Below are 21,814 nucleotides of genomic sequence, written 5' to 3' on the forward strand. Positions count from 1 at the left end.
GGCGTCTGCGGAACTCTTATCCCAACTTTTATGCATTCATGTAACGTATGTACAGTGCTACGAAGTTTTTTCGGTTTTCTGTTTAGACTTCAATTAATTTGCTATATTTTGACTTATTAGCACCGCACTGTAAACGATGTTTCCTTGACTTTTGTTTTTGTCACCTTTTTTATTATTTTTTTATAACCGGGAGCATCAGCGCGCCGCGCTATGTTACACTTATTCAATTCGGCTTTCCTAGACAAACTAAATTAAATATTTGAATGAGAAAACGAATGCGAAAAAGCGGTTCGGTATTTTTATTTAGTATCTGTGAGATACATACCCACCCTTGCCTTTGCTGTTGTACAAAAGCATTTGTGTGTAAAATTGTTGACTTTGTTGTCATGACACTTCTGCTTCTCCTTGGCAATTCGCTTTGTGTGTGACATTTAGCGTTACTATGTTTGCTTTGGTTATTTCTCTCGTTCGAATTGTTTACTTTATAGAGTAGTGTTTACAAAAAAGTTTATGAATGAATCTCTTTCTCTTTTCGTGCGGATTCAGATCTACATATGTTGAGAAAATGTCTGCATATACGAATGAAATGTTACCGTACAAAAAATATGCATTTGTTCAGTCTTTTTTAGGAGAAATAACGGGAGAGCATTAATTTCTGAAGAGTCTCTTTGATAAGTACGTATCTGTAGTCAATAGATTGAGTGATAGACCCTTCCGCGGCACCCACTCCCCGCAAAGCTTTTCACGCTGTTAACTAGCTGCTCTGCAGGGACAGATCTGTCATAGGGCTTATCAAGCTAACCAAAATGGGAAATGCGATTTTATCAAATGCAGTTAAAATGGTTTAAAACCTTTATGAAGACCAAGTAGTAGAATGAATAAATACTAGAGCTAAAGTTTAAAGAACTTCCAATTAAGTTTTCAAAACACAAAATTTGCGTTATGATGAATTCAAAGAACTAATCTGTCATTTACTTTCTTTATCTACTTTATGACCCAATGACCGCCAAGACTGATTATTGACGTGGTTGACTAGTGGTGATCCTGGGAGTGAGGGAGTGATGAGCAGGTGTTGGTTGTTGCTGCTGCAATACCCGCAGAGGTCGTTATGGCACATGTATATTATTTGGCGATACCGTTTGATCTACTATTTCAACTTCTACTATTTCACTTCTACATCTCGAAACTCCCTCAACTACCAATGGGAGGTACTGATAGGAGTTTAACAATCTCTCCTACTCAATGTACAACGACCATATTTACCAATTGCACGAAGTATTACAGTCTAAACTAGGGCTCTTAAAATTATTCGAATAACCTGAAAACGATTATTCGAGTATCCGGTTTGTAACAGTTTGTTTGAATATTAACCTATTAATACTATTCAAATAGTCGTTAGAATAGTCTTTGATTTTTGTTTTTGTTTTTCGTGAGTTTCACTATTTTCAATAAAAATAAAAAATGAATGAACTTGTACTTTTCGAATAGACGACAACCAACGGTTAACCAGATAGCCGACTGACATGGATGTCTACGGTAGCGTACGGTAGAAGCGGTGATGATTGTTCATTTACATTGAAGTCTCATAAGATTGGTCGTATCGGTTCTTTCTGTCTACGGCTCTATACGCTCGATAACCTGTACCTTACCAAGGTATAGAGCCGCAACAAGATCCTCAAGTCATTAGCCGGTTGCCTCTTGATGTCTCCGAAAAACGTCGACAACCGGATTCCGGATGCGACAGACTTTCGACAAGCACTGAACGCCATTCACAGAGGAGCCATAAACTCCTACCTATCCAGACTGATCCCCGAAATACCCAATATATGTCCTATATGAAAAGGGTCTCCAAATTACACTAACCACTTATTTGCATGCTCATTTAACCCCACCTAAATAACACCCTTTATCATTGACATGAACTTCTCGAAACATTTAAAATACAATACAAATTTGAGTTTGTGGACCTCAAGAGAAATAAAACTTTGGAGTAGTATATCATTTAATTACCAGCGCTGTCTTTAGTTTTTTATAAAAGTTACGATAATATTTATTGTGCGTTCACAAATTACTTAAATTTACACAATATACAATAAACGTAGAATTATACACATACACTATTTTGGTAATTACACAAACAGTTACGATTATATTACAAATAATTTAACATTAACTTAAATAGTCTCTTTTCGCATTTTTCATAAAATATTGTATATACACATATTTTTTTTTGGTTCAATAAGTATGTAGTTTTAAACTATTTTCTACACATTTATTTGTTGGACTCCCCAATCGAAGCGGTCTTTTGTATTTGTTCGTTCAAGAAGTTCTCATCTGCTAAGAATGTAGTTTTGCCGACTTTTTCGCCCGTTTCCATATTAAATTCAAATACGCAGGGTATACTATTTGGCACATTCACAGTAGAAATATTCTCATCCGATACTTCTGCAATTAGATATAAACACACATATGTATGTAAAACCACAAATTACATTAAAGCAACGAGAGGTATAGGATTACAGTTATGGTGGCACTTACTATCGATGTGTTTGATCAGGGCACGTGCAACGGTGCCATGTGCTATGATGAGAACTCGCTTGCCCGCAAGCACCTGCTTGAATATGACATTCTCAAAGTATGGTATGACGCGCTGCATTAGGACCTTCAGTGACTCTGTGTCTGGGAATTCTGCTGCGGGTATATTCTTGAAACTCGGATTATTGCGTATGGAATGATAGTAGGGATTGTCTGGTGTGATAGCAGGTGGAAGCACATCGTACTTGCGACGCCAAGACTGGACCTATAAGCAATTAAGGTAGGAGAAATCGATTCGTGTTAGCAATTTAATTTAATTTTAAATGTATAAATGTAGAGTTCTAGTGTAAAAGTGTAAGAATAAAAAAAAGTGTAATTACTATTTATAAATGTAAGCTGATTTCTATTTTATGTGAAGGTGACATTCAGTCCTTAAAGCGAGTAAGAAATTTATTCCAGCGAGTTCATGTTGAATTTGGTTAAACGACTCGTTATATTTACAGATGGTAACATGATGATTTATGATGGACATATTAATTTTATGTTACTAGAAATATTTGATAGCTTGTTTCGTATTTTCCAATTCTTAACTTACTTGCTCTTCTCCGTATTTGTTTGCCAAATCGCGTTTGTTGTAACCAGTCAGATTTCCATAGTGTCGCTCGTTCAAATGCCAATCGCTAACGACTTCTAAGTCACAGAGATTCAATTCTTTTAATATAATACTAAGTGATTGTCGTGCGCGCACTAATGCTGATGAGTATGCAATGTCAAATTTTAAATTGCTTTCACGCAACGCAATTGCTGATGTGTTAATTGCATCCTTGGCACCTAGGTCGGAGTAGAAGAGATATCACAAATGTTTATTTTTAAAATAAATTTCAAAAAAGCACTAAATACGACAACAACAAACTTGTATTAAAAGTTGACGCGATAAGCATTTCCACAATAACAACTCCACAGAATGGAGTAACTAATTCTGTGATGGTCAAAGTATCACTATATGACCACATAAGAAAACCTAAAGATTAGCTCCACTAAAAGCATATTAAGTGTCTCTGGCGGATAATATTTTCAGGGATAAAACGATTATAATGAGAATGTGGGCTTGGACACAATCAGTAGTTTTACTATCGACATATCCTGCGAATTGCCGGAAGTACGACTTTGTTTCATTTCCTATTAGTTTTAATTTAATCATACTCATCTTCAACACTTTCTAAGAAATATCAGTTGAGTTATAATCAATGAATCGAATCAAATCAAATCCAGGAAATCCATTGTACTACAGTTGAAAAATATGAATAAAATACGTAAAATTTTAAAATTATAAAAAGTAATTAGTGATTTATCATGATTATTGTCAAATCGCATTTGTCCAACTTTTTTAAGAAAACTAACTATGGTTTTATCTCGAACTACAAAATCAAAAAGTATAATTGTTTAAGTTTCAAATATTTATATATATGAAAAGCAAAACAGAGATTTGAGAGTTGTTTAATTATTGTAATATAATGTGTAAATTAATGAGTTAATGAGGTTATTTGTGCGAAAATCTATCCTCTTTTGTATTTTAGTTACCTTGCTCACTCAAATCGGCATCGTGCCAGCCGCAAAAGAGATTCAACTTATTCCACTCACTCTCGCCGTGCCGTATGATCACCAGTTGGTTAGTCTTCATATTTATTTGTTTTGCCTTTGCCGCCGGGCAGACTGACTTAAAACTGTTAGTGGGAAAAATGAGAAAAATCAGCTGATTATGAATATGATATAATATCATAATTATGTTATGTACACACAGAGGCTCAGAGCTTATATCGTGTTCGTATTAAGAAGAAAATGTGTAATATTTATACTCTCGCAACAAAGTTGCTAAGAGAGTATTATAGTTTTGTTCACATAACGGTTGTTTGTAACACCCAAAACTAATCGTGTTAAGTTTTTTGTACATATCTCATAAACTACTAGAGCTATATCAACCAAACTCTCTAGAGTCTTTTCTTTTAGGTACTACCTTATATAATCCAAAAATTGAGGTAATCGGATTATAACCACGCCCTCCTCCCATACAAAGGTTATGTTGAAAACTACTAAAAATGCTTTAATTCGGTAAGGGAAAACACCAGAAAACTTAAATTTCACTATAAAGAAGGTACAGAAGGGCTCTACCCAAATTGGTATACAAAATTTTAAATGGGTGTGGCTCCGCCCACATATGGGTCAAAAATCACGTCTCGGAGACTACTCGAGTAATATCAATGAAATTTGGTTTGTAATATTTTGCTTGCATCCCAATGATATGTTGTGAAAATAGGCCCTTTCTAAAAATCACCGAAATCGGACCATAAGTTTTCAAGACCCCATAAATCGAACATGAGGACCTCGGTGCTTCTAACCTAATATTAGTGTTTCCAACTTTCAATGGACTTTATACCATATATATGACGAAATATATATATATATATACGCCAAATATATATATATATATATATATGACGAAGTTGTGAGTCAAATTGTTAGTTATATTAATAAAATTAAATAAATAAATTGCGAGAGTACAAAATGTTCGGTCTCAACCGTTTTTGTATATATTTTATTTAAATAAATGCACATTTAATCAGGGGGATGGGGTCATATGTAGAAATTCACGCAAGTGAGAAAAGTTTCTGATTGCCATTCACTTGGGAGTGGCCAGGAACGATTCTTTTGCATATGACTCAAGCAGCTCACGACTTCCGGTTTTAGACCAAGTATCCCCTGGGTAGCTCACAGACATCCGTTTGGAGGCGACCTAAAGTGAGAAGGCGAAGCCCGCTTCTGCGGTTGTGCGTAGGGCTTGGGACCCACCACATAAAAAAATCTCCCCAATGAAAACAAACACCGAGCCTCGGATGAGAAACCCCCCTTTAGATGACGACCCCTGCAAACGTACTAAGGATCATGATTTGAGGGCATGCACCTGGTATGTCCGGACTCTTAAGTGGGAAGGTTCCTCTGCCCAGCTGGTTGATGTCCTCATACAACTAAAGGCTGACATCACCGCCGTCCAAGAAGTGCGATGGACGGGACAAGGACGGAAGAAGGTGGGTCCTTGTGACATCTACTACAGCGGCCATATAAAGGAGCGCAAATTTGGTGTTGGATTTGTGGTGGGAGAGAGACTACGTCGCCGAGTCCTGGCATTCACCCCGGTGGATGAACGTCTTGCCACAATCCGCATCAAAGCGAGGTTCTTCAACATATCGCTGATTTGCGCCCACACCTCAACGGAAGAGAAGGACGATGTGACCAAAGATGCTTTCTATGAGCGCCTAGAATGCACCTATGAGCGCTGCCCCCGCCACGATGTCAAAATCGTGCTTGGCGATTTTAACGCCAGGGTGGGTAAAGAAGGTGTCTTTGGCACAACAGTCGGAAAATTCAGTCTCCATGACGAAACATCGCCAAACGGCCTGAGGCTGATCGACTTCGCTGGGGCCCGAAATATGGTCGTCTGTAGTACCAGATTCCAGCATAAGAAAATACATCAAGCTACTTGGCTGTCTCCTGATCGAAACACGCGCAACCAAATCGATCACGTAGTGATAGACGGAAGACATGTCTCCAGTGTTTCAGACGTGCGTACGCTCCGCGGACCAAACATTGACTCGGACCATTATCTAGTAGCAGCAAAGATACGCACTCGCCTCTGTGCAGCAAAGAACGCCCGTCAACAAACACAAGGAAGGTTCGACGTCGAAAAGCTGCAATCACAACCGACAGCCGAACGATTTTCTACTCGACTTGCACTCCTGCTCTCTGAGAGCACTCATCAGCATCTCGATATAAGGGAGCTGTGGAACGGCATCTCAAACTCATTGCATGCCGCTGCAGTCGAAACAGTTGGTCTCCGGCAACGCCAAAAATCAGTTGGTACGATGAGAATTGTGTGAAGAGAAAACAGACTGCCTACCTCGCAACGTTGCGATCGACCACAACACGTTCGGGGTGGGATAGATATCAAGAACTGAAGAGTGAAGCGAGACGCATTTGCAGACGTAAAAAGAAAGAGGCCGAAATGCGTGAGTATGAAAAGCTTGAAAAGCTGGCCGACATGGGTAATGCTCGAAAATTTTATGAAAAGAAGAGGCGATTTACAGAAGGTTTCAAGACCGGAGCATTATCATGTAGGGACCGAGGAGGTAATCTGGTAACGGATGTCCAGAGCATACTGGGATTATGGAGGGAACACTTCTCCGACCTGCTCAATGGCAGTGAAAGTACAACACCAGGAGATGGCGAACCCGATTCCCCAATCGATGACGATGGAATAGATGTTCCATTACCCGACCATGAAGAAATTCGAATAGCAATTACCCGCTTGAAGAACAACAAAGCGGCGGGGCCGATAGATTACCGGCCGAGCTATTCAAATACGGCGGCGAAGAACTGATAAGGTGCATGCATCAGCTTCTTTGTATAATATGGTCGGAAGAAAGCATGTCTGACGATTGGAATATTAGTGTGCTCTGCCCAATCCATAAGAAGGGAGACCCCACAATCTGCGCCAACTACCGTGGTATAAGTCTCCTCAATATCGCATATAAGGTTTTGTCGAGCGTATTGTGTGAAAGACTAAAGCCCACCGTCAACGAACTGATTGGACCTTATCAGTGTGGCTTTAGACCTGGAAAATCTACAATGGACCAGATATTCACCATGCGCCAAATCTTGGAAAAGACCCGAGAGAGAAGAATCGATACTCACCATCTTTTTATCGATTTTATAGCTGCCTTCGATAGCACGAAAAGGAGCTGCCTTTATGCCGCGATGTCTGAATTTGGTATCCCTGCAAAACTAATACGGCTATGTAAGCTGACGTTGAGCAATACCAAAAGCTCCGTCAGGATCGGGAAGGACCTCTCCGAGCCGTTCGATACCAAACGAGGCTTCAGACAGGGTGACTCACTATCGTGCGACTTCTTCAATCTATTGCTGGAAAAAATAATACGAGCTGCAGAGCTAAATAGAGAGGGTACAATCTTCTACAAGAGTGTACAGCTCCTGGCGTATGCCGATGATATTGATATCATTGGAAACAACACCCGCGCCGTTAGTTCTGCTTTTTCCAGACTGGATAAGGAAGCGAAGCGTATGGGTCTGATGGTGAACGAGGACAAGACGAAATATCTCCTGTCATCAAACAAACAGTCAGCGCACTCCCGTCTTGGCTCCCACGTCACTGTTGACAGTCATAACTTTGAAGTTGTAGATAATTTCGTTTATCTGGGAACCAGCATTAACAACACCAACAATGTCAGCCTTGAAATCCAACGCAGAATCACTCTTGCCAACAGGTGCTACTTTGGACTGAGTAGGCAATTGAAAAGTAAAGTCCTCTCTCGACGAACCAAAATCAAACTCTATAAGTCGCTCATTATTCCCGTCCTGATGTATGGCGCTGAAGCGTGGACGATGACAACATCCGATGAGACGACTCTTGGGGTTTCCGAGAGAAAGGTTTTGCGCAAGATTTATGGTCCTCAGAACATTGGCAACGGCGAATACCGCAGACGATGGAACGATGAGCTGTACGAGTTCTACGACGACATTGACATTGAAAGACAGCGGCTATGCTGGCTAGGTCATGTTGTCCGAACGGACGAAAACACTCCAGCTCTGAAAGTGTTCGATGCAGTACCCGCTGGAGGAAGCCGCGGAAGAGGACGACCTCCACTCCGGTGGAAAGACCAAGTGCAAAGTGGCCTGGCTTCACTTGGTGTTTCCAGTTGGCGCCAAAAAGCAAAAAGGAGGAATGAGTGGCGCGCTCTGGTGGATTCGGCTATAATCGCTTAAAGCGGTTCCTACGCCAAATATATATATATATATATATATATATATATATATATATATATATATATATATCAAAGATACATTATTTTGAATTACAAACACAAAGAAAAATGTTTCAATATATTTTTTCTTAGTTATATTATTTACAACGAAAACAAAATACCGAGTTAAATAACGTCTCAGCTTATTTCGAGTGTACAGGTTTACTTAAAAATACATGAAATACATGAAAATTAATATTTCGTAGCGTATCCTTTTTATTTAAAAACAAGTAAGGAAGGGCAAAGTTCGGGTGTAACCGAACATTTTATACTCTCGCAATTTATTTATTTCACTTAATTAAACATTCACAATTTGACCCACATATTCGTCATATATATTGTATAAAGTTCATTGAAAGTTGGAAACCATAATATTAAGTTAGAAGCACCGAGGTCCACGTGTTCGATATGTATGTGTATGTTATTGGCGTTCAACCTTTTAGCCGGTTATAGCCGAATCGATGAGAGCGCACCACTCTTCTCTCTCCTTCGCAGTTCGGCGCCAGTTGGAGATTCCAAGTGTAACCAGATCGCTCTCCACCTGGTCCCTCCAACGGAGTGGAGGCCTTCCCCTTCCTCGGCTTCCTCCGGCGGGTACTGCATCGAACACTTTCAGAGCTGCAGTGTTTTCGTCCGTTCGGACAACATGACCTAGCCAGCATAGCCGCTGTCTTTCAATGTCAATGTCGTCGTAGAACTCGTACAGCTCATCGTTCCATCGTCTGCGGTATTCGCCGTTGCCAATGTTCTGAGGACCATAAATCTTGCGCAAAATGTTCCTCTCGAAAACTTCTAGTGTCGTCTCATCTGATGTTGACATCGTCCACGCTTCTGCACCGTAAAGTAGGACGGGAATAATGAGGGACTTGTAGAGTTTGGTTTTTGTTCGTCGAGAGAGGACTTTATTTTTCAATTGCCTACTTAGTCCATAGTAGCACCTGTTGGCAAGAGTGATTCTGCGCTGGATTTCGAGGTTGACATTGTTATTGCTGTTGATACTGGTTCCGAGGTAGACGAAATTATCTACAACTTCAAAGTTATGACTGTCAACAGTGACGTGGGAGCCAAGACGCGAATGCGCTAACTGTTTGTTTGACGACAGAAGATATTTCGTCTTGTCCTCGTTCACCACCAGACCCATACGCTTCGCTTCCTTATCCAGTCTGGAGAAAGCAGAACTAACGGCGCAGGTGTTGTTTCCAATGATATCGATATCATCGGCGTACGCCAGTAGCTGTACACTCTTGTAGAAGATTGTACCTTCTCTATTTAGCTCTGCAACTCTTATAATTTTCTCCAGCATCAAGTTAAAGAAGTCGCACGATAGTGAGTCACCTTGTCTGAAACCTCGTCTGGTATCGAACGGCTCGGAGAGGTCCTTCCCGATCCTGACGGAGCTTTTGGTGTTGCTCAACGTCAGTTTACACAGCCGTATTAGTTTTACGGGGATACCAAATTCAGACATCGCGGCGTAAAGGCAACTCCTTTTCGTGCTATCGAAAGCAGCTTTAAAGTCGACAAAGAGATGGTGTGTGTCGATCCTATTTTCACGGGTCTTCTCCAAAATTTGGCGCATGGTGAATATCTGGTATGTTGTTGATTTTCCAGGTCTAAAGCCACACTGATAAGGTCCAATCAGTTTGTTGACGGTGGGCTTTAGTCTTTCACACAATACGCTCGACAGAACCTTATACGCGATGTTGAGGAGGCTTATCCCACGGTAATTGGCGCAGATTGTGGGGTCTTCCTTTTATGGATTGGGCAGAGCACACTGAGATTCCAATCGTCAAGCATGTTTTCTTCCGACCATATTTTGCAAAGAAGCTGATGCATGCACCTTATCAGTTCTTCGCCGCCGTATTTGAATAGCTCAGCCGGTAATCTATCGACCCCTGCCGCTTTGTTGTTCTTCAGGCGGGTAATTGCTGTTCGAATTTCTTCATGGTCGGGTAATGGAATATCTATTCCATCGTCATCGATTGGGGAATCGGGTTCGCCATCTCCTGGTGTTGTACTTTCACTGCCATTCAGCAGTTCGGAGAAGTGTTCCCTCCATAATCCCAGTATGCCCTGGACATCGGTTACCAGATTACCATTTTGGTCTCTACATGAGGATGCTCCGGTCTTGAAACCTTCGTTAAGTCGCTTCATTTTTTCGTAAAATTTTCGAGCATTACCTCTGTCTGCCAGCTTCTCAAACTCTTCGTACTCACGCATTTCGGCCTCTTTCTTTTTTTGTCTGCAGATGCGTCTCGCTTCCCTCTTCAGTTCTCGGTATTTATCTCATCCCGCACGTGTTGTGGTCGTTTGCAACGTTGCGAGGTAGGCAGTCTGTGTTCGATATATGGGGCCTTAAAAACCTATGGTCCAATTTTGGCGATTTTTAGAATGGGGCTGCCACATAGTATTTGTGCAAAGTTCTGCACCGATATCTTCACTAGTGCTTAGTTTATATATTGTAAAGTAAACGATTCAGATCGTCTTCAAAGTTCTGGCATATAGGAAGTAGGCGTGGTTGTGAAGCGATTTGGCCTATTTTCACAACATATCATTAGGATGTAAGGAAACTATTACAAACCAAGTTTCATTGAAATCGGTCGAGTAGTTCCTGAGATATGGTTTTTGACCCATAAGTGGCGATGCCACGCCCATTTTTCATTTTGTAAAAAAAATCTGAGTGCAGCTTCCATCTGCCATTTCTTATGTGAAATTTAGTGTTTCTGACGTTTTTCGTTAGTGAGTTAACGCATTTTTAGTAATTTGCAACCTAACCTTTGTATGGGAGGTGGGCGTGGTTATTATCCGATTTATTTCATTTTTGGACTGTATTAAGAAGTGGCTAAAAAAACGACTGCAGAAAATTTGGTTTATATAGCTCTATTGGTTTGCGAGATATGTACAAGAAACCTATTTATGGGCGGGGCCACGCCCACATTCCCAGAAAAATTACATCCAAATATGCCCCTTCATAGTGCGATCCTTCATACGAAATTTTATTTCCATAGTTTTATTTATGGCACGTTGTGTTTTCGGTTATTGCCATTTTGTTATCCCTTTTTGTTTTTTTTTATGTTTTAATATTTTTTTTAATTTTTTTGTATTTTTCAAATTTTTAATTTTTTTTGTTTCTTTTTTTGGTTTTTGCTTTTTTTTAATTATTACGTAGATTAGATTCAAGTACGTGATAATTTTAAATAAAAAACAAAAACAAAAAAAATTAAAAATTTGAAAAATACAAAAAAATTAAAAAAAAATATTAAAACATAAAAAAAACAAAAAGGGATTAATATTAATATTATATCATATGTATATATACATATCCATTTTCGTTTATTTGGTTGTCTCTATTCCGTTTTCGAAAAACGGGAAAATATAAAATAAAATTTCAACATGGTTGGTTGCCTTTGAGTTCCAATACACTAAATCGTATTTCCAATCCAAATGGGAAAAATAAGTATCCGCGGTAAATGTATTGAATATGAGGCAAGGGAACATCAACCGAAGTTTGTTTAAGTATTTTTTTCTAATTGCAGTGATGTTTAGACATTATGACCTTGCCCATTGACGGAAACATCTTCGAATACGAAGATTTCCTATGCGCAAACTTTCGGTCAATACGTGCCGTGCTTGCCTGCTTTCATTTGGCATTCGTCCAACATGATTGTCTTTTTCATTTGTTTACTTTTATTGACCTATGTATGTATGTAAGTGGCGATTGTCAAATGATTAACGAGTTTCGTATCCGATTTATTATGTAGATCTTGATCTTATATGAGCAAAAGAAGGAGGTTTGTCATTGACCGTCAATGAACAACCGCTATTTGAAAAATCCACTATTTACTCTACAGAATGATACGGCGCTCTTCTAAACATCTAAAGATGGTTCAAAAATACTGGAAAAGTATTATCCGAAATTTCACCGTTTAAAATAAATAGTTAAAGTTGGAAGTCGAAGTTCTCTAAATGGGACTCTGGAATTGTTAAGTAAAATTTCATACAAATTACCTTCTATAACTCGAAGTCTCTCTAACTCGAAATGTTTTGTGGATTATGGTGATTCGAATTAGGGAAGTTCAACTGTAATTATTTTTGGATTTTGGCTTGGTAAATTCGATTTACTCTTATTAAAGTTTTTACTTAATATGCACTAACCTTCCACTGTCATATTTCTAAACACTTTCTAGGAATTCTGGATCTATATTATCATATATCGAAACTAGTGTACATACAGTTTGACAACTTATTTTCCTTATCACTGAGTATTAATCGTTGAAATCGAATTTCGTCTATTTTATTTCTAATTATAGTGCATAGGTTTATACTTGTTGTGACTGATTGTTAACTCATACCGTCGATCTTTATTATAGTTTGGCTGAGCGCGTTTATGCAGCATGCCAGCCCCAGCCGCCACTAGCGCTGCCATTGCACTTATTACAACTGCGCGTCTTAACAATTTATTTTCAGCCATAAAATGACACGTTAACACAGATATTACAGCACAAAAATATTTTGAAATTAAGTAATTATATTTATTTGTAAGTTAGCAATATATTCACTCCTTTTTATTCTTCTCCCATCTATACACATTGGTGACAAATGGGAGCGAGGAACTGCATGGCTAAACGTCACAAATATGTAGGCTAAGTGCACCGCTTTCAGAAACACTCACTCGTTTGCATTATATTATATACTACACATAGACAGCAACATATATGCTGCATATGTAGGCCTTTATTTACGTTTAAATATTGCACTCCAGCCTATACTGTGGCTCAGTGGCGTAAACCGTTCGAAACTTACGCGGTCCAAGTGTTCAGCATTTTTTTGTTGTTTTGTGTTAGATGGCGGAAAACTGACTGTGGATCGACTCAACGTAGACTATGACTGATTCTAAATACTTGGCTACACTGTTTTCGGTTCTATATCGCTACAAGTTCTTCATTTGTACGTAAGTTAACACATGCATATCCACATACATGTGTATATACAATCATATAAAGCTTAATAGTATTTTTATTATACATATATACTGTGAACGTTGTTTATAGATCTCGCAATTTAAAAGTTCAGCGATACTACTTTGAACGAGCATTGTTGCTTTTAATATATAGTGCAATTTTGGCGCGTTTTGATACAAGCGGTGGTCACGTCAGTCACTGCTGATAATGCGAGAACTACAGATTATTATTTTGTATTTGTTCTTTTTTCGACTATACTTTATTGTTATTTGCATGTTTTGATTTCGCTATCCGTTGTTCGAGTTTATACCTAAGTGTGGACGAACATACTGCGAGCGTCAAAATAATGTGTGCACCACTATTTACACATACCATATATTATATTATATTTCTATCTATAGTGTGGTTTTGAGATAGTGGTGCTGGCATATGAAGGACAATAAAGAAAATATATTGTACATTCGAAGAAGAAAAATATTAAGTATTTAAAATTTAGTTAAACATAATAGGTAACTCCTCCTGTAACTTTAATGTTACTTCAGAAAATTATATCCATCATAAGCTTCGTCGGCGGACTCACTACTCTCTGCATGTTTCTTTCAACTTATATTTCAATAGAATGGTCTTTAGTAAAGAGATCTTTATCATTTTTTAAAAATAATATCAAAACAAGTAAGGAAGGGCTAAGTTCGGGTGTAACCGAACATTTTATACTCTCTTATTTATTTAACTTAATTAATATTATATAATACACAATTTGACCCACATATTCGTCATATATATTGTATAAAGTCCATTGAAAGTTGGAAACCATAATATTAGGTTAGAAGCACCGAGGTCCTCATGTTCGATATATGGGACCTTGAAAACCTAAGGTCCGATTTTTAGAAATGGGCTGCCACACTATAAATACAGTATTTGTGCAAAGTTTTGCACCGATATATTCACTAGTGCTTACTTTATATATTGTAAAGTAAACGATTCAGATCATCTTCTAAGTTCTGGTATATAGGAAGTAGGCGTGGTTGTGAAGCGATTTGGCCTATTTTCACAACATATCATTGGGATGTAAGGAAACTATTACAAACCAAGTTTCATTGAAATCGGTCGAGTAGTTCCTGAGATATGGTTTTTGACCCATAAGTGGGCGACGCCACGCCCATTTTCCATTTTGTAAAAAAATCTGAGTGCAGCTTCCATCTGCCCTTTCTTATGTGAAATTTAGTGTTTCTGACGTTTTTCGTTAGTGAGTTAACCCACTTTTAGTAATTTTCAACCTAACCTTTGTATGGGAGGTGGGCGTGGTTATTATCCGATTTCTTTCATTTTTGGACTGTATTAGGAAGTGGATAAAAAACACGACTGCAGAAAGTTTGGTTTATATAGCTTTAATGGTTTGCGAGATATATACAAATAACCGATTTGGGGGCGGGACCACGCCCCCTTCCTCAAAAAAATTATATCCAAATATGCCCCTTCCTAGTGCGATCCTTTATCTAATTTTACTGTTACTGTTTACTGATATAACTTTATTTATGGCTTAGTTATGACACTTAATGTGTTTTTGGTTTTCGCCATTTTGTGGGCGTGGCAGTGGACCGATTTTCGAAAGCAGCCCTCTCACGGTCCCAAGGAACATGTGTTCCAAGTTTCATTAAGATATCTCAAATTTTTCTCAAGTTATCGCTTGCACGGACGGACGGACAGACATCCGGATTTCAACTCCACTCTTCACCCTGATAACTTTGGTATATATAACCCTATATTTAACTCTTTTATTTCTTGGTGACACAAACAACCGTTATGTGAACAAAACTATAATATTATTTAAAATTTCTGTAAGTCCGCAGTGTTACATCAACCTTGGAATCAAAATCGTGAACAATGGTTTTTTAAAAACCAGCTCTATGAAATTCTGATGCCGAACCCGCTGTATCGATTTTTGGTAGGAAATATTATAACATTGATCTTCCATAAAACTTTAAAATTTTAAATTATGCCTTGATCGAGGGTTTGATCTCCGCAACTGCAGAGAATGTCACTTAGACAGATTTGACTGTCCTTTGTGACACCTGGATACTCTTGAGGGATCTCTAAGACCCTTATGATACGACAAACCGCATGGACTCTATTATTAAGTTCTTAAGTCGGCTAATGCCGATTCCAATTACTTCACTGGGTTCGCCAAAGATGTGCCTACCGAGGTGTTTTAACCTAAGTCCTCTTCGCCTTTCACCAAACAGCTATGGCGACTAGAGTCTGGCTTAATCCCTAGCCTCACCCCGTCTGTGCCTATTGGACAATGACCAGTAACTACATCAAGGGTACCGGGTTATATTAGGTGCCGAAAAGAATACTATCCAAGAAAACAATAATATTTTGATTTCGAAATTGTACTTTTCTATAAAATTTTGTAGGTTCAGTCATGATTTCGCGAGTTATCCATGCTCTTTTGTTAGATTTGTTTTCTACTAAAAGTTTATTCAAGGAAATCTGTTTAAGCTCGAAGACCGGCTGTTTTCCTATCACCAAAAGGAGCTCCCTTTGACCACAATGAAAAATAACTCGACTCTTTTCGATACATATGGTATGGATATCTAAATTCGTATTATAAGGAGAATCACCAATTTCATACGAATATTTTACATATCTAATTACTAAGAATTAAAAAAACTGGAACCACAAATTAGGGATGATTTGAACCAAATATAGCAAATCCAGTCTCTGGACCGTCCGGTCATTGGAATTGTTTTTGCATGAAAATTTTAATTAAATTGTTGTGTCCATGAAATTTGTCCGGTTATGAGAGCTGTCCGTTTTAGTGAATTTCACTGTATCCTGCATCCTATTGACATAGAAGTTTTAGAGTTTCTCCCTTGTATCTTTCTTTTGTTTATGGCGTTGCAATGGCTCCGATATTTTCGTTGGCGCTTTGAAGTGGTTTTTGTGGTTGTGTTGTTGTGTTGTGTCTAAAATGTTGTTTCTTAGATTTTCGAGGATACAATTCCGTGTTGTACACTTGTAAAATATATGTATAATGAATCACCTTTGTAAATATTGAAAATGAAAATGGCAAAGTGATATTTAAAGTGTGGTGTGCACTTTATTTTGACGCTCACAGTGTATGTGCATACATACATACATACATATATGTATGTAGGAAAATCATCGTTTTGAGTTCTAGTCCGATAAAGTCCCCCTGACGGATCACAACAGACAAAAGCTTTGCGACTGCACCCCTTTGTACTGTATGCGTGTAAATGTGTATTGTTTGTTGTTTCCACGCTTATTATTTCATATGCGTGGTTTTGTATAATTATAACCATACACGTTATTAGATCTTACACTTTTGTCCAGCTTGTTTATAGCGTTTTTTCATTATTTATTTTAATAGCCTGTTTCTTTGTTATTCGCATTGCCGGTCTGCGCAATTGAGCAGTTTTCGCTTGACGCTTGGCGCTTGAATGCTTGTTAATAATTTATTCATAATAACCAACAATTGGTTATTTATTTAAATGAGCACATTTTGTAGTTTGATTTCGTGCTATTGGTATTGTCTGTCTGTTATGCATTGGAATGTAAGTAGGCTCCCCCATTGCCCTTGCAGCTTATACTCTACAGTTATTTTGCACATATTCATCGGAAAAGAATTTCAGTTTATTTGTATTTCGTTTTAAGCGCACAGTCTTGGTTAACAAATATTCGTCACAATATTAAATTTCTTTCTCTTAAAAATACGGATATTTGAGTCGTAAAAGCTTGTATTGTTTCAAAGAAAATCATTTTTTTTGCAAAAAAACAGATTTTATTGTTCAATATAGAGGCAAAGCGCGGATATTCCAAAAAGCAAAGCACGATAATGAACAACTTCTGGGGATTCCGCGCAACACTGTTGCTGGCGGCTTCAATCGATCAGTGGTCGTTCATGAACTTTTGTTAGATTTGTTAGAATTTTTACGACCAGTTAGTAGATAGAGCTTTAAGTTTATTAACATTTATTAACATATATCTCGGCAGCATAAATATAAATGAGTTACATCGTTCTGAACTCCCCTGCCTCGAAAAATGGGAAAGTTTGAAAAAACGCGTTCAAAGTTTCCAGCTGCCAACTCAGCGCTTCAAACAGTTCCATATTCTAACTGTTGTATCTTTAAAACGACTTGTAATTTAAAATAATCACTTTACTACCGTATTCTAGACAGAAAGAAAGCAATTTATAATAAAATAAAACAATTTTTTGAGCACATCGCAAGGGATGACCCCCTTAAGACGAAAGAGGTTAGAGCAACATACATACAATGAGTCGTTACTCTTTCTAGCAATCAGTTCAGGTGATATGACCGATAAATATTGTTAATTCTACATGAGCATTGCTCATTTGATACTTAATTTCCCAACGACATTGTATATGTATGTTATGTATATATGCTTACGTATGTATGTATTTGTTCGCAACTCTCTTCTCCTAATTAGCAAAGAAGACAGGACAAAAGCTGGTGATCAACTAGAGGGAGACAGGAAAGTATACAGTATATTTCTGACACACGTAGGATAACGTAATGCGAATTTGGCAAACCATTGCCCTGTGACTTATAGTAAACTCTTTTACATCAATAAAAGTAACCGCTTATCCTGTGTGTTTTTTTTGGATATTCGCCAAATGTGTATGCACTTAGAACAATTTTAAAATGCGCAAATAAAAGTTAAGAGAAACTTGGGGAAATATCAAGTCAGCCATTACTTCCCTCCACGTATTCCGCCTTAAAATATGCAATGTTATTATTCAAAAGTCACTTAATGCCGTTAATCACATTACGAATGCGTCACATTAATAGAATATAACGTAACTTACTTTTACATACAACTTCGCTTCACAATAAATGCCTTACAAATGCTGTTTAAAGTACACAAACAATTATGCAATTTGTTGCCGTGTCTTAACCACTTTTACGCCGAGTAACAACTGATGTACTCCTATTTACACATTCACTTATATACGAATTGGCCAACAAGTGACAATTTTTTACAATGACACGCACATATCCGCAGTGCATATACATACATATGTACTCATATATGTATATATGCATGTTCTTTCACACTACACATTGTCCGCAATGAGCGGAGTGATCAACAAGATATTACGACGCTGACAATGCTACAAGAAAAGTTGGTAAGCTGTTGGTGTCTGGTGGAGATTGAATGGAATATAACATAAGTACAGTATTTGGATACGAAAGAAATACGTAATTAATCTTTCTCATTGTGAAACATGTAAACAGGAGAGCTATGTGTGAGTGGGGAACGCTTAACATCATAAAACTAATCTGTTGCGACAGCGCCAGTTAGCCCCCGCCAGCCAAATATCATAAAACATGACTAAGAGGGCTTCCCAGTGGTTCTAATTTAAATTTGTTCCTTAAGGAAGTATGTATGCGTGGTTGCATGCCAAAATTAATTTCCCCATGCTGAGGCTATTGATTATCAATCAGTTACAAAAATGTGCAACTTTGCTAACATACATACATATGTATGCAAGGTACAGTATCTGCCTTGATGCTACTGTGATTATTTGAATATTAAGAAAATAAAAAAAAAATTTAAGTAAAGGATATAGCTCAATATTTGGTAATATATTTATTAATTTACATTTTCATCAGGCTGGCTTATAGTATAACTGCTACCCTATGTTAGTCATCCAAACTGGATTTTTATCTAAAGGTCTGTAACTCGACAACAATGCTGACTAATAAAAGATCATTCTTTGTATATATTAAAGAATTAATTAATTAATTATATTGAGAGTAGTATCCTGTGTGTCTGCTTAGACTTATGAAAAAATTTAATAATTTGAAACCATATTCTCAGAATTAAATTGTCCACAAAAACGTAAATGGAATGCAAATTTAAGCCACTTTTTTCGCATTTAGTAAAATTAAGAATCTTTGTGAATTCCAATACATTGCAAATCGGATTTTAAACCAAATTTTCCTAAATTAAGCTGAGAAGTAAATACCGGTGAGTACATACATATTCCAACAGAACATTGATTCTAAACATATGGTTGGTATGACGAATAAATGGTTTACGCAAAATTATTGTACTGTAATGTATTATCTAGGAATTAAATTGAAGTAATTACAGTAAATATTTAAATTTGATCACTACAAATTCTTTAAATAATTATCAATTGAAAAATTCATTATTTATATTAACATAATAAGCTTAAAATGCACAATTAAAGCGGATTTTATATTACGGTCTTATCTGCTGGTACTTTCGAAAGATTTTAGAACTCGGCAATTATTTGAAATGGTGGAATAAAAAATGTGTATATTGAATCATATTTATTTGGCTTACTATATGGAGAGTTGTGTACTAAGTGGAACTGTCTAAACAATCACTAAACTCATTGCAGTGTAGGCTGTGTGCTAGCATTTACATTTTACATGCGATTGACTTGAGAAATCGCATATGATTCAATTGACGATAAGATTCAAAATTCCCGCAACACCAATTCTGTTGTAATATGTTTTTTATGAGATAAGTATGTATGAGAATGTCAACAATTCTTAAGCACTTGTATCACAGACTCTGTTTATTTCCAAATCTTTTAAGCACTTTCACAGCCTTTAAGCTCGCAAGATTTAAACTCTGCGCACATTCACATAGTTTCTCGCTAATAGAAAGAATACTTTTATTGCGTATTATTCACATATGAATTTATATTTGTATTTATGACAATTTGTGGAATGTTTTTGTTTTCTTTATATTTTTGATATTTTACTCCATGTTTTGCAGCAAAGCTACTTGTTTACAAAATGTCTGCTTTGACTGAGAATTTACTATATTTTGCTTTTAAGTTTTCCTAGTAATTGGCACAAATGTTTGGTTTTATTGCTTGAAGCAATGTAAATGAGTTCTGACTGACGGTTAGTGTAATTGTGACTGTGATTACCTTTGTGCTTGTGCTGATGGCATTTTACAAGTATTTTGGTAAAAATCAATAGTTCAATGGTTGGCTGAGAGCGCAATATGCCGTTTGGTAAATAAGCTATCTCATAAGTTGACAGTTACTTACTCTCCAGTTAAATTGCGAGCGCTCTTTCTGAACTCAATCTTTTGTTTTGCTACGAACGTCTGGCGGGAGAAACATTGAAATATGGCCAATGTTGTGGGGTTGAGGTAGGTCCAAAGATCTCCACGTGTAAAATCAAGACCATTTTAATTGTATATTATTAAATAATATTGTAGAGCATTCGAGCGTTTAATTGTTGGCATTTTGGTGATTTGCTAAAGAGCGTGTAATTAACAATCTTATTTTATTGTCATTCAAAACCGAATGTGTCAGATTATTAATATTTACAAATTAATTGTTGTTTGATTAATAATACTCTGGGAAGAGATAGAGAAGGAGTCGAAGTGTTCAAATTCTAAACCTGCCAAATTAAAAAAAAAAAAAAAAATTATGTACACGAATCCGGTGTGGCCCTCAACGATCGTGTATGTACTATTTTAGATTATATTACAATTGGCTTAACAATAGTATACAACACCTTAGCTATACTACTTACAAATTTCCTACAACATAGGGAACAATTTTCTAATTATAAACGATTTATGTATCATACCTTTTAAAATTAACTTTTACGGAAAGGATAAAGATTAAGTATAATGATGTGGTCCTTATTTCCGTTACAGATTCAGAGCATAACGGTTTCTTAGACAGTGTTAACATTATTTGACAGTAATTAACATAAATAATGCTAAATATGTAGTATGTAGTATCTGTATATGTGAAAGGTCAAAAAAGGTTGCACGAATAATTATCATTAGACATAATCAAACACCCATCGGAAAGATTTAGTTGGTGTTTTTTCTGGTCGAGTGTCAACATTCAAACCTTCCATCTTGTGAATAACCTTTGCGTCAGATAAGATAGAGTCCTGGAAAACAAAATCCACTTTATGAATGATGATGTCTTCTGACATATAACGTTTATTATTCTCCTCTTAATAAAACACAACTACCTTACTGATGAGATAATTATTGAGTTTATAAAATATTTCCTTTTGAGGAGAGTATATCCTAATAGAGAAAGAATGATAGAAATAAGATTGCGAAACGCCCCGTTATATACTAAACGAATTTACAAAAGTATATACCTCTATTTTGATAGTTGAACATAACCTTTTTTAACCAAAAAAATCCAGACCCCTAAAAAGTGTCAATTGATTTAGAGTATATTTCATTTTATACTCGTATAAATATTATTATACATAAACAAATTAATGCTGTCAGACAAATTTATAAAATAGAGTCATGTAGAAGGGGCCATTTGAGAAGAAAACAATAGTGGCTGTGAACGCAAAAGTTATTGTGTTCCTATGTCTTAAATTAGATGATAAACGGAACTTTAATATTGCTTAAATTTTTCTTTAGTAATTC

General features: G+C 37.0%; 1 protein-coding gene across 8 annotated transcripts; it reads right to left on the minus strand.

The window, feature by feature from the left end:
• Positions 1-88: 88 nt before the first annotated feature.
• On the minus strand, positions 89-20,095 carry LOC105212353 (2,3-bisphosphoglycerate-dependent phosphoglycerate mutase). 8 transcript variants are annotated; one of them, XM_011184257.3, is made up of 6 exons: positions 19,809-20,095; positions 4,117-4,259; positions 3,131-3,366; positions 2,539-2,800; positions 326-2,445; positions 89-246 (listed from the first exon to the last, which is right to left on the minus strand). In XM_011184257.3, the coding sequence occupies exons 1-5, from the start codon at positions 19,838-19,840 to the stop codon at positions 2,273-2,275; spliced, it is 846 nt and encodes a 281-aa protein (XP_011182559.1). In that variant the 5' UTR covers positions 19,841-20,095; the 3' UTR covers positions 89-246; positions 326-2,272. The 8 variants fall into 8 exon arrangements, with proteins under 8 accessions (XP_011182559.1, XP_011182565.1, XP_011182561.1 ...); XM_011184263.3 differs by having other exon boundaries at positions 19,727-19,867; XM_011184259.3 differs by lacking the exon at positions 19,809-20,095 and adding an exon at positions 18,219-18,356.
• Between the last annotated feature and the right edge of the window lie 1,719 nt (positions 20,096-21,814).

This window comes from Zeugodacus cucurbitae, chromosome 2, assembly GCF_028554725.1.
Source record: "Zeugodacus cucurbitae isolate PBARC_wt_2022May chromosome 2, idZeuCucr1.2, whole genome shotgun sequence".
Lineage (NCBI taxonomy): Eukaryota > Metazoa > Arthropoda > Insecta > Diptera > Tephritidae > Zeugodacus > Zeugodacus cucurbitae.

What these genes read in the sequence shown, in the direction of transcription:
- LOC105212353 (XM_011184255.3), bottom strand. Translation starts at nt 12,876, where the DNA reads ATGGCTGAAAATAAATTGTTAAGACGCGCAGTTGTAATAAGTGCAATG. An exon ending in AACTATAATAAAGATCGACG is followed by an intron (nt 4,260 to 12,757) that starts GTATGAGTTAAC and finishes TCCCACTAACAG; the next exon opens with TTTTAAGTCAGTCTGCCCGG. An exon ending in CCTGATCAAACACATCGATA is followed by an intron (nt 2,446 to 2,538) that starts GTAAGTGCCACC and finishes ATCTAATTGCAG; the next exon opens with AAGTATCGGATGAGAATATT.